We start from the raw sequence: 13,304 nt of genomic DNA, 5'->3' as shown, positions 1-13,304 counted from the left end.
AGTGGCGCAACGGTGCTAAAGGCGTCACTACAGACCCTGGTTCGATTCCAGGCTGTATCACAACCGGCCGTGATTGGGAGTCCCATTGGGCAGCCGACAATTGGCTCAGCGTCCTCCGGGTTAGGGTTAGGCCATCATTGTAAATAAGAATTTGTTCTTTAACTGACTTGCCTAGTTAAATCAGGGTTAAATATCAATCCTACATGTGCTAGATAGAAACAGAGCCTAGAGTTCTGTCAATTATAATTTTTTGTAGTTTTCATATCAACATCTTTCGAATAGTCTGTAGTATGTTTTTCATCAATCTGTGAAATCGGTAAGCTATTAATGTTTCTGGTTGACTAAGGCTTGCGCCGAGAGCCAGACCCCTCCCGCGTACCATTGCGCTGCCTGTGACACGTCCTCTCCAGTGTGTGTGCCCGGAGATTAAATTGACACTGTCTGGAAAAGTTCCCTTGAACGACGACTGTTTGTTAAATTGACAACAGCATTCAACACTAAGATCCCAAAATGTGACCGATCAATGTTCTGCAGCGTCAAACATATCCGCCAAAATACATTGAAGTGAACGTTGAGTGCGAATTCAGGAACTCCACAGCAAGCAACAAGTGTGTAGGCAAAAAACGGTCAACATCTGCCAGGTCCAGCTGTATTTCGACTCTGGGCTATTTGAAAATGTTTCAAGTTGCATTTCTGTAGCATATTCTAAGATCAAGGAGCACAAATAAAATCGTATTTACTTGCGAGTGAGCAGTGTTCATGGCACGCTTCAGCAAGTTTAGCTAACTGCGCAACCTGACCGCCGTATCAGTCTGATTATAACCCATTAGGCTACGTACATGTTTGTTTATGGTAGGTGCAGATGTGCGTCCTTCATAACCGCTGGCGATCGACCAAGCTCAACCCAGCTCAAAGCAAGAAGAAACCTACAGTAGGCTAGTCTATGACGTCAGCCTATTTCGGAGAACCGATACATGGTATTAATTGTATCGGATCACAAGTTGGATAGCTGACGAGGCCAGCGCATGTATGGACATTGCCACCAACTTCAGCAACGTTGTTTCTCATTCAAGCCCGAGACCCAGCTGTTCAAGTTAACTACAGAGACTTTGCAACCGATGCTGGGAAGATAACCACAGAGAGCTATAGGGGAGAGAGTGAACTTACTTGAAGGTGAGGATGCATAACGGTCTGTAGGACTTGTGGCTTGTGTTGTCCGCCATCCTCTTGCCCCAAAAGTCGTTGGTGAAGATGCTCTGCAGGCTGGACCCGGGCCGGACGTCGGGGTTATTGCTGATAGCCCACACATCGTCGTGCACGAACTCCCCGTGCAGAGAGTTGCTGTAGCACAGCGCGCACAGAGCCAGCAGCACCGCATATCGACCTGCTCCTCTCCCCGCTTCTAACGGGACCGACAGGCGGAGCCGGCCAGGGGTCTTCTCTCGTCCGTGTACTGTCATGTCGGCCCACGCCTGGCAACAAGCCGCTTGGGTCTGGGAAAAAGCCGGGGTGAATAGAGAGCCATATCAGTTCCGCTATACAGGCAGGTAGCGACTGTGTTGCCTACTGTGGGCTGCGGGGACTGACTATAAAGCAGCCAGCGAAATGAGAAGCCTCCTCTTGACGCATGCGCACGGCGCAGTACGGTCCTTCCCGGAGCTGGAGAGATTCATTAGCACCACCTAGACCGAAAATCAATAGCGCGCGGCATACTGTTTCAGCCGATTGCTATGGCACGGACATGACCTTTATCTTTAGACTAGGCCAATAATAAACTAATGATTGTCTAGGACGGGCCATGCGGGGACGCGCTACTAGAGAAAGAGGGACATGCTCGTGTCCGGTCAGTCTGAGTGGGAGAGATGAGAAAACAAAGACATTGTCTGTCTCTGTCCCCGAGCTCGAGGTCACTGACTCTTACCCTGCCAAGCGCTTTATTATACACAAAAAAATTAGGAGTTCGACAAGGGTTCTTCTAATATCACCAAAGTTCTTCAAAGGACCTAAGGGTTCTTGGCACTGAAATTTGCCCCTAAAAGGTTATTCCCAAGAACCCAATAGGAGGAACCTCAGTTGGTGGGGGTTCTGCCCAACTGAAACATTTGGATTTTGAAAAGGACAGCAGGATGATATTTGTGCAAATCTTTCTAAAACAGAAAATGGACACAATCTAATGGATATCAATCAACAAAGAAGTAAGAATATGTAGGCTATGATAATATGTTGTATTGGGTGCAGATGACTGAGCTGCTCACTTTTGTGTCTGTGTCAGCAGGTATCTGAACAATATCTGAACAAAATCCTGCATGTTTTGTTAATCTGTATAATTAAAATTTTGGGATTCACAGACTTCACCCTCCCTACACCTCTGACTATAACAGGAAACCTGTTCAATCACTGTGCACTGCAAAATCATTCTGGCTATGGATACGGAGAACATTAATACATTAACATCAACACGTCAGAGGATATACCCATTGGACTTGGGGCTCTGATGGGGGTTTACCTCATATTTAAAGTTTTTATTCTGCTTTGATATTGTCTGTGAATCCCAACATTTTTATTATACAGATAATTAACAAAACATGCACATGACAGTATTCATACCTTGGATTTTATGGTGAACGTGAATGAAAAAAACTGTTTTAATAATGGTTTTCATACACATATCTTGTCCATAATGTAGTGGCCTATGGGATATTCATTGAAGAGGTAAGGAAGGAGGATGGTACATGTGATCTGCATAACATACCAATAGACATACCTTTGTATGCCTCCTTGTCTGCATACCTGCCGACACAGACACATAAGTGAGCAGCTCAGTCATCTGCACCCAATACAGCTAGCCTTCAACATATTCTTATAGCCTACATATTACCTCTGTTGATTGATACCCATTGGATTGTGTCCATTTTCTGTTTTAGAAATATTTGCACAAATTTGAAAAGACAATATCAATTTAGATCTTACAAGGGACAAACCTTACCTTAAATTGAGGAGATCTTTAAATTTTTCAAATTCAAATCCAAAATGTTCAGTTGGGCAGTTAGGTTCCTGTAAGAACCCCTACCAACTAAGGAGGTTCCTGGATGAACACCACCTCCTATGGGGTTCTTGCAGGAACCTAACAGCCCAACTGTTATTGCCAAGAACCCTAAGGTTCTTCAAAAAACTTTGAGGATCATAAAACCCTTGTTGAACACCTCCTTTTTAGAGTGTATATGTGCCATTCAGAGGGGAATGGGCAAGACAAAATATTTAAGTGCCTTTGAACGGGGTATGGTAGTAGGTGCCAGGCACACTGGTTTACGTGTGTCAAGAACTGAAACAGTGCTGGGTTTTTCATGCTCAACAGTTTCCTGTGTGTATCAAGAACGGTCTACCACCCAAAGGAAATCCAGCCAACTTGACACAACTGTGGGAGGCATTGGAGTCAACATGTGATAGCATCCCTGTGGAACGCTTTTGACACCTTGTAGTCCATGCCTCGATGAATTGACCATTTTCTGATAGCAAAAGGGAGTGCAACTCAATATTAGGAAGATGTCCCTGATGTTTTGTAAGCTCAGTGTAGACACGGGTAATAAACACATGTTTACAAGAGAGATAATCATAAATCAATGAACCATGATGATGGCTACGATGTGGGATATTGACCTGATCATAGCAGGTTATGATGAGTATAAGATTTAATATCCATCCACTTCCTTGTAGGCTACTGTACTAGGCCTACTGAAAATCAATCCATTGAAAAAACATCCACTTGGTCTGCATGTTTAAGCTACACTTTCCAAAAACACTGTACATAAAAAGCCTCTTTCAAAGCATTACTTTAATAATTTCTAAATAGGCTGGTGTTTGAGTTTGCCCTCAGCAGCAGAATGCAGGTATCGTGCCAGCCTGGTCACTGGGAACGGCTGTTGTGTTGTATGATGATCATCCATCCAGCGGGCCCTGCTACAGGCACACCAGCTGGCCAATGCAACCCCACACCACTCCTGCTGAAACCTGTACAGTCGAGATGGCTAGTAATGAAGGGCTACATTCATATGCAGCAGGTAAGGTGAAGGAATCGTCCAGCCCCAGTAGAGACAGCGGCTATTCTCAGACAGTTCAGAGCCAGTGTCAAAACCATCCCCGCTTACGCAACATGACTAATGGAGAAAATTGCCTACAGGTACTTGACTTCTAAATGATGTAGCACTTAAAAATAAAGAGGTGTGTGTCTGTATATGTCTGTCCAATTAAACATAGCCGTTGTCCCTCTTGTGGTTAAAACTACTCATTGTCATTCCTGTCCTGCCATGCCTGGCCAAACACCAGCCGACCACCAGTGCCCATGCCATTGATCCTCTCCATAAAGTTGCAGTGCCAAGGCAGCATCATCACCTGTTGATGGAGAGGAATGGTTATACTTCTACAATGGCCTATTTTTTTTTACCACCATCTGTTGGGAGGGGAATATCATCATCATCACATCTAGTATGAATTTGTTTTGGTGTTTAATAATGCTAACAGTGCTTTAGGATGAATCCAACCCACAGAGACTGATATGAGAAACATAGATGAGAATTGACACACACACACACACACAGTTCCCTTAACTATCCAGAGTGTTCCCACTCACATGAACATATCTGTCAGTTCCAGTCTGACGCCTGAGACGACTTTAGCTCTCAGACAAATGAAGGGTAGAGAATTAGGTCTCTTTGCGCCCTGTGGGGATGGTGGGCACAGAGTGTGCATGTCAGTGCAAGGCGGTGGTGTGTATGTAGCCTACTGTGTGTGTGTGAGGCTGTGAGCAAATCCAGCGCCACAACCTTGACAGACTGAGCCAAGGGTAGGACGTTTTTTCTCCTTCTCTGTTTTAGAGGCTTCAAGACAGGAATGAGCAGTGAGCTAAAACACAACTGCACTGAAGGACAAGTACAGATTGGCCAGACTAAATAATGTCTTATTCAAGCAGTGTGGAGGACATCCATAGAGCAGCTACCCGTATTACATCAGGTTAGTCAGCTAATCTAATGCATACACACAGTGGTGATTTTAGCATGTACATCTTGGTGGGGGGGGGAGTGGGATGCATGCCAGCGAGGCCACTAGACAACATAACACTAAACAATACATGAATTGTACTATAACGGTGACAAACGGTGCCCGCAAACTGTTAGGGCCTACATAAAGCTGTCCCAACAGCAGAGTCCCAACAGCAGTCCCAACACCTTACCACTGCTACACCTGGCTTTCAGCGGAGCCTTGTCTGCCAACGAAACAGTTCAATCAGCCTCATTTACTGCCTTTAAAAAAAAAATAGCTGATATGGCTAACTTGCTTTAAAAAATGTGGTTTCTACTGGCAATTGAGATGTACAAAACTATGGCATATGTCGACGAGCGGATAAAACGCCATCCGTAATTTCGATTAAGACATTCATGAGCGAACTAGGACGGATGTTGTCAGGACCCGGTGCGAGAAACAGTCACTAATAATCGTCAGAACCCAGAAGATGAGGCAGACACAGCAGTACTAGAGACGGTGGTTTAATTAAAGAACAAAATCTTCAGGCAAAGAAACTAAATCCACAATGTCCAAAAATAAAGCCAAGAGGCACAAAATGGAAATCCTCCAAAATACAAAAGAAACTCCACAAAGTGGTAAAAAACAGCAGGGAAAAACAAACCTCAAAAGACTACTCAAAATAATACACAAGAACTAAACCAGAGAACCTCTGGAAAATCCAACAAGAGAAATATCTATATAAAACAAGGCTTGGGCTGGGGCTGGGTGCTAACTTACAAACACTGAGCCAGGAACTGAGGAACACACAGGGTTTAAATACTAACAAGGGAATGACCTACAGGTGCAAACAATAATTAGAGCAAGAAAAACAAAAGGTACAAAAAAGGTGCAATGGGGACATCTAGTGACCAAAACCCGAACAGTCTTGGCCAAAACCTGACAGAATCCCCCTCCTAGGAACGGCTCCTGACGTTCCTACCAGCCTTCTCAGGGTGGAGGGTCCTGAACTGACGAATGAGGTCAGGGTCCAGTATGTCCTTGGCAGGAACCCAGGAGCGCTCCTCGGGACCGTAGCCTTCCCAGTCCACCAGATACTGCCAGGACCGCTGCACCCGGCGGGAATCCAGTATCCGGTGGACGGTATAAGCCGACTGGCCACCGATGACACGGGGCGGAGGGGGAGGTCTGCCTGCCGGGATAAGGGGAGAAAAAACAACAGGTTTTAATAAAGAAATGTGAAATGTTGGATTGATCTTAAGGGATCTGGGTAAGTGCAGGCGAAAAGTAACGGGATTGACTCTCCTGGCAATCTTAAAGGGACCGATGAACCTCTGGGACAGCTTGCGAGACTCCACCCGTAGTGGTAAGTTCTTAGTTGAGAGCCATACTCTCTGGCCGGGGTACAGGGTAGGACCGGGACGGCGACGTCTGTTGGCTTGTCGTTGGTACTGCTGAGAGGAACGCAGAAGATTAAGACGTGCCTTCTTCCACGTAAGCCGACAGCGTCTGATGAACCTCGAGGCTGAAGGCACTCTGACTTCTGCCTCCTGGTCCGGGAACAATAGAGGCGCATAGCCAAACTGACACTCATGCGGGGATATACCAGTGGAGGAGGAGCACAAGGTGTTGTGCGCGTACTCGGCCCAAACAATGAAGGATGACCATGTGGACGGGTTGTTGGAAACCATGCATCTGAGGGTGGTTTCCAGCTCCTGATTCATCCTCTCAGTTTGGCCATTGGACTCCGGATGGTACCCTGAAGATAAACTGGCCGTGGCCCCTATGAGTTGGCAGAAGGCCTTCCAAAACCTTGAGGCGAACTGGGGACCTCTGTCGGAAACCATATCTTGCGGAATCCCAAAGACTCGGAACACATGGTTAATCACCAACTCAGCTGTTTCCTTGGCCGAAGGTAATTTGGTCAAGGGAACAAACCTGGCCGCCTTAGAAAACCTGTCGATGATGACTAGGATCGTAGTATTACCATGGGACGGAGGAAGGCCAGTAATAAAGTCCAACGAGATATGGGACCAGGGTCGGTGGGGAATAGATAGAGGGTGAAGGAGTCCTTGAGGGCGGAGGTGAGAAGATTTGCCCTGGCAGCACACGGAACAGGCCTTGACGAAAGTGGCAACGTCTTCTTTTATGGTGGGCCACCAGAACTTACGCTGGATGAACTCCAAGGTGCGACCTACGCCCAGGTGACAGGTGAGGCGAGAGGAGTGCCCCCACAGAAGGACTTGGGACCTTGCTGCCTTGGGAACAAACAACCGATTAGCAGGACCTCCTCCAGGGCCCGGTTCGATGGCTTGAGCTTGTTTCACGGTATCCTCCACTTGCCACGAGATCGGAGCCACGATCTTAGCGGCCGGAAGGACAGTCATGTCAGTATCTTCTCGAATGGCAGGAGAGTAGATTCGTGACAAGGCGTCCGGTTTGAGATTCTTCGACCCGGGTCTATAGGTGAGGATAAACTGAAATCGGCTGAAGAAAAGAGACCATCGAGCTTGTCTGGAGTTCAACCGCTTCGCCTGCTGGATATACTCCAGATTTTTGTGGTCCGTAAGCACTTGAAACGGTTGAGAAGCCCCCTCGAGCCAGTGTCTCCATTCCTTCAATGCCATCTTAACCGCTAGGAGTTCACGATCCCCCACATCGTAATTCCTCTCGGCCGGGGTAAGCCGGTGAGAGAAGAAGGCGCAAGGATGAAGCTTCTTGTCTTCACCCCTCTGAGACAGGACAGCTCCAACCCCAACCTCTGATGCGTCTACCTCCACCACAAAAGGTTAATCCGCCGTTGGTAGTGTCAGGATGGGAGCAGAGAGGATGCGCTGCTTGAGTCCTTGGAAGGCCGTCTCAGCTTCTCTTCCCCACAGAAACCTTGTGTTGCCACTCTTGGTTACAGCTGAGAGAGGGGCTGCTACCGAGCTGAAGTTCTTGATGAACTTGCGGTAAAAGTTGGTGAAGCCCAGGAAACGCTGAACTTCCTTAACGGACTTGGGGGTGGGCCAATCCGCTACCGCCCCTACCTTCTTGGGGTCCATCTGGACTCGACCGGGTTCCACTATAAATCCCAGGAATTGTACTCGAGAGGAATGGAATTCACACTTTTCCGGCTTAACGTACAAATGACTGTCTAGGAGGCGTTTGAGCACTTGTCTGACATGCTTAGTGTGTTCTTGAAGGGAGCTCGAAAAGATGAGGATGTCATCCAAGTAAACAAACACAAAGATGTTAAGCATATCCCTAAGTACATCGTTTATGAGCGCTTGGAACACAGCCGGAGCGTTGGTCAGGCCGAAGGGCATCACCGAGTATTCGTAGTGACCAGTAGGCGTGTTGAAAGCGGTCTTCCACTCGTCCCCGGGTTTGATCCGCACAAGATGGTATGCGTTCCGCAGGTCAAGCTTAGTGAAGACAACTGCTTCCTGGAGCAGCTCAAAGGCTGTGGCCATAAGGGGTAGCGGGTAGCGGTTACGGACGGTTATGGCATTGAGTCCCCGGTAGTCGATGCAAGGTCGTAATCCACCGTCTTTCTTGGCCACAAAGAAAAACCCTGCTCCCGCCGGCGAGGTAGATGGACGCATGAGGCCTCCTGCCAGAGCGTCCTTGATGTAGGTATCCATAGCAGCTCGTTCGGGAGGAGAAAGGGAAAAGATCCGACCCCTGGGAGGGCAGGTCCCCGGCAACAGGTCGATGGTGCAATCGTAAGGTCTATGGGGTGGTAGTTTGGTGGCCCTCTGTTTGCTAAATACCAGTTTGAGGTCATGGTAACACTCGGGAACTCGGGACAGGTCGATGGATTCTAGAGACTCGGAAGGGGAACTCTGGGAACTCGGGAAGATACAAGTGGCTTGGCACGTAGGACCCCACTGCTTGATAGTGCCCACAGACCAGTCGATGTGAGGGTTATGGCTGTGAAGCCAGGGATAACCAAGGACGAGAGGGAACTCGGAACAGGAGATCAGATGAAAGTTCATCACTTCCTGGTGTTGGGAAACTGAAAGTCGCAAGGGGGTAGTGGCACGAGTGACAAGTCCAGATCCCAAAGGGCTTCTATCCAACGTAGTAACCCTTATGGGGTCACTTAGAGGTTCAGAAGGAACGCCATTCTCCTTCGCCCAGACCCCATCCATGAAGTTACCTGCGGCTCCAGAGTCTACCAAGGCTTGAAGAGAAAACTCGTGGTCGTCCCAGGAAAGGGTAACTGGAATGAGCAGGCGGGAGTTGGATGGATGGGAGGAGGTTATGTTTCCCGTTACAGTCCTCCCAGGCCTGCACGGGAGAGTGCGTTTCCCTGGAGCCCGGGACACGTGGAGCGGAAATGGCCCGGTTTGCCGCAATATAGACAGCATCGCTCCCTCATCCGGCGGTCTCTCTCAGCCTGGGAGATGCGTCCAACCTGCATGGGTTCTGGTGGAGCCAGTGAGGATAAAGGTGGAGACTCGGAGCTGGAACCGATAGGAGCTAGGGTGAGCGGTCTACGGTTGAGTTCTCTCTCTCTCAGACGCTGGTCTATGCGTGAAGCCAACTTGATAAGGGACTCGAGGTTGTCCGGTGGTTCCCGAGTGGCCAGTTCATCTTGGATGGTGTCAGAAAGACCCTTCAAAAAACACACTGTGAGCGCCTCGTCGTTCCAGCCACTTGCTGCTGCCACAGTGCGGAACTGGATGGCATAGTCCGTCACGCTGCGCCGACCTTGGCGGAGAGTCAGGAGCTGTTTGGCTGAGTCAGGGCCGTTGGTAGGACCTTGAAACACTCGCTTGAATTCTTCAGCAAAGGTAGAGTAGCTGGCACAGCAGGGACTTTGGGCATCCCACACAGCAGTAGCCCAGGCTAGGGCTTTTTCCGACAGCAGGGTGATGATATATGCTATCTTGGACCGGTCGGTGGGAAACGACGATGGTTGCAGCTCAAAGGAGAGAGAACATTGGGTGAAAAACCCCTTACAAACACTCGGATCCCCTGAGAACCGTTGGGGAGGCGGCAAACGAGGTTCAGCCAGGGGGTTAACTGCCAGGGGCACTTGAATCGGATGAACTGGAGCAGAAGCGGTTGCCGGGGAAAGTCGATCCGAAATCTGCTTTATGGAAGTCAGCATCTCTGACAGAAGTTGAGAATGTCTAGCCATTAAGGCCTCTTGCTGAACCAGAGCAGCTTCGTGGCGTTGGACAGTCCCCTCGTGGTGGGACAGCATGGAAAAAAGATCCTGGGTACTGGCTGCCTCTGGGTTCATTATAATGGCTCAGTGTTTCTGTCAGGACCCGGTGCGAGAAACAGTCACTAATAATCGTCAGAACCCAGAAGATGAGGCAGACACAGCAGTACTAGAGACGGTGGTTTAATTAAAGAACAAAATCTTCAGGCAAAGAAACTAAATCCACAATGTCCAAAAATAAAGCCAAGAGGCACAAAATGGAAATCCTCCAAAATACAAAAGAAACTCCACAAAGTGGTAAAAAACAGCAGGGAAAAACAAACCTCAAAAGACTACTCAAAATAATACACAAGAACTAAACCAGAGAACCTCTGGAAAATCCAACAAGAGAAATATCTATATAAAACAAGGCTTGGGCTGGGGCTGGGTGCTAACTTACAAACACTGAGCCAGGAACTGAGGAACACACAGGGTTTAAATACTAACAAGGGAATGACCTACAGGTGCAAACAATAATTAGAGCAAGAAAAACAAAAGGTACAAAAAAGGTGCAATGGGGACATCTAGTGACCAAAACCCGAACAGTCTTGGCCAAAACCTGACAGGATGTAGTCAATATAACTATTTGTTCAGCACTTTTGAAATGTACAGCGACCGAATTCAGAACATGGGTCGTTCTTATAGTGTTCTCCCAGTACACCAAGTCAGAATCGTAGGATAAATGACGGGGGCATATAAGCAGACAATGATAGCTCTTACAATATTCAATGATTACATTTCTCTACAACAGGTTGTAGGCTACATGTGCACCATCAAGTCAGAACAGTAGGTGAAATTAAGAGGGGAAAATAGACCACATTTTTAGGGTGAGGCACATGGGCTACTAGCAGCTTACTACACAACATACACTTAGTATTACTTTCTTAGCTACAGTATACATATCTCCCTGGCATAATACATAATTTATGCAGCAGCATACAAGACATTTTTGGACTCACCTTGTTGTGCTGTGCTCATTTGAACAGGAAGGTGGTGCAACGGTGCTTTATGGGCAAATTTAGTCATCAAAGTCTGGCATTCTCTGGATTTATGGTGCATCAAGACAATTGGAAAAGAACACCAAAAAAACAAGGTTGAATCATGATGATGTCAGTGATCTTCAGGTCGTAGCTCTAAAAAGAGGCCCGAGTTCCGGATTTACAATTCCGAGTTGGATGACCATTTAAAACGTATTTTCCCAGTCGGAGTTCGTTTTTTCCCAAGTTCCCAGTTGTCTTGAACTCACTGAAGTCAGATTTTGCAGTTCCAAGTTAACAGTTGTTTTGAGCGCGGCACAAATCATGCTTCATTGACAGCAAGGCCAATGTTGAATGTTTATAATTTTGAGCTTGGAAAAGAGACCCTTAATCCCAAACTTGGGACCACACATCCACTCCACTGAATAGAAGGCTATTGGTTTCTTTCTTTGGCCACTGATTCCTTCCAAACCACTCATTGTTGAATTTGTGATTTCCAACTTGTTGTGTCATGTTTATGTCCAATGGCAGATGAGCACCCATACGTTTTATCTGTAATTTCTCTTCATTATTTCTCTTCATATGACAAGGACTAAAAAGGACTTGCCAGTAGATTGTCAATTTCATTCATGATGACTGCTAGCTAAGATTTAGAAAGTAAATGTAGATATAACGTAAGTTGACGTCATTTTATCTGTGGCCAATGACCTTGAGCCTTCTTGGATGGGCACTTCTAATGTAACTCTATTGCAGCACCCAAGGGGCTTGAATTTTCGAGCTCTACCCTTAGACTTGGCGGTGACGTGGTGTCCCCATGAGTGACAGAACACTGAGCCAATCACGGCACAACTAGAGAACATTACCAACACCTACACTCTGTATTTTCCGCTGGCTGCCCCACCACCACAGAAAGCACTGATCTAGGCTGAAACACCTGCATTTTGGAGCTGCCTTAATCAAGAAACCAAAAAAGGAGACCATCCAATGATTATATATATATATATTATTATTTTTATTTGTTCAATGTTTACAAACTGATATGTGACACGTATTAATGCCAAAATTACATGCAATACAGGCAGGCCAAAACATACTTTTTTTTTTGCTAAAAATGTGTGGCTCAGAACAACCCCTCCCCCCTTTTGAATGTCGCCACTGCATTCACAGTATAGGACTGAAAATCACTGACCGTATCTAACCCGCGGTAGACCTTGGCAGAAGCTATAGTGTGTGTTCATGTGAGGAAATAGTGTTTAAGCAGGGTTGGAGTGTGTGCCAGCACCCTGGCACTGGACCCAAGTCTGCTACTAACACTCATTCATGGCAGTGGAGTGTGTGTAACAGTCCCTGGATGTGACAAGTCAGCAGCTACATGAGTGGCGGTGGGAGCAACACAAACTGACAACTATGACTGGCTACAAGACACTCACGCAACACTGCACCGCGCTAAATTACACACACACACACACACAGAGAAAAGTGTGTTTGCACTCGTGATGAGAACGTGTAGTAAAATAGTAACACAATAAAATAATGAAGATATATATGGAGTATCTGCCTTCCCAGGGAAAACTAGTTGAAACATATAGGCTAGGTCTACTGTATGGTAGATCCACCATGCTGCCTTGTTTACGATATGACCGGGTGGCTCAGATTGGCCTACTGTTCAACTTGAGAAGGCCTACTGTTCAACTTGAGAAGGCCTACTGTTCAACTTGAGAAGGCCTACTGTTCAACTTGAGAAGGCCTACTGTTCAACTTGAGAAGGCCTACTGTTCAACTTGAGAAGGCCTACTGTTCAACTTGAGAAGGCCTACTGTTCAACTTGAGAAGGGCGCTCCTCCCTCACCACTTTTGCCTGGTCATCTCTAATAATGTCTTACAGGTACTGTAGAAAACTCTCACTTCCCCCCCTTCCCTGGAGGGGAGCCCGCTCCTTATTGGCCGCCACACACCTCCATCAAACTTAATCAAAAACCCAATAATGACCACCTGGAAAGAGACGTGGCATTGCTATAAAAGGGTGCTCGCCAGAATTCATTAGGCCTCTTTCCACCAACCAAACCAGTTCAACAGAGTCCAGGCCAGCTAGAGCACCTGGTGTCAAAGGA

At 47.1% G+C, this 13,304-nt stretch overlaps 1 protein-coding gene across 1 annotated transcript in view; it reads right to left on the bottom strand.

Annotated features, from left to right (window-relative positions):
• LOC139565969 (protein O-mannosyl-transferase TMTC1-like) overlaps positions 1–1,590 on the bottom strand; it is a 93,946-nt gene extending 92,356 nt beyond the window's left edge. The window contains exon 1 of the mRNA XM_071386707.1: positions 1,168–1,590. Coding sequence (XP_071242808.1) covers positions 1,168–1,460 — 293 coding nt within the window. The 5' untranslated portion in view covers positions 1,461–1,590. The remainder of the gene's footprint in view (positions 1–1,167) is intronic.
• Between the last annotated feature and the right edge of the window lie 11,714 nt (positions 1,591–13,304).

The sequence above is a fragment of the Salvelinus alpinus genome, chromosome 37, assembly GCF_045679555.1.
Source record: "Salvelinus alpinus chromosome 37, SLU_Salpinus.1, whole genome shotgun sequence".
In the NCBI taxonomy this organism is placed as follows: Eukaryota; Metazoa; Chordata; class Actinopteri; order Salmoniformes; family Salmonidae; genus Salvelinus; species Salvelinus alpinus.
The sequence above is the reverse complement of the archived record's forward strand: the minus strand, read 5'-3'. Positions and strand labels throughout refer to the sequence as shown.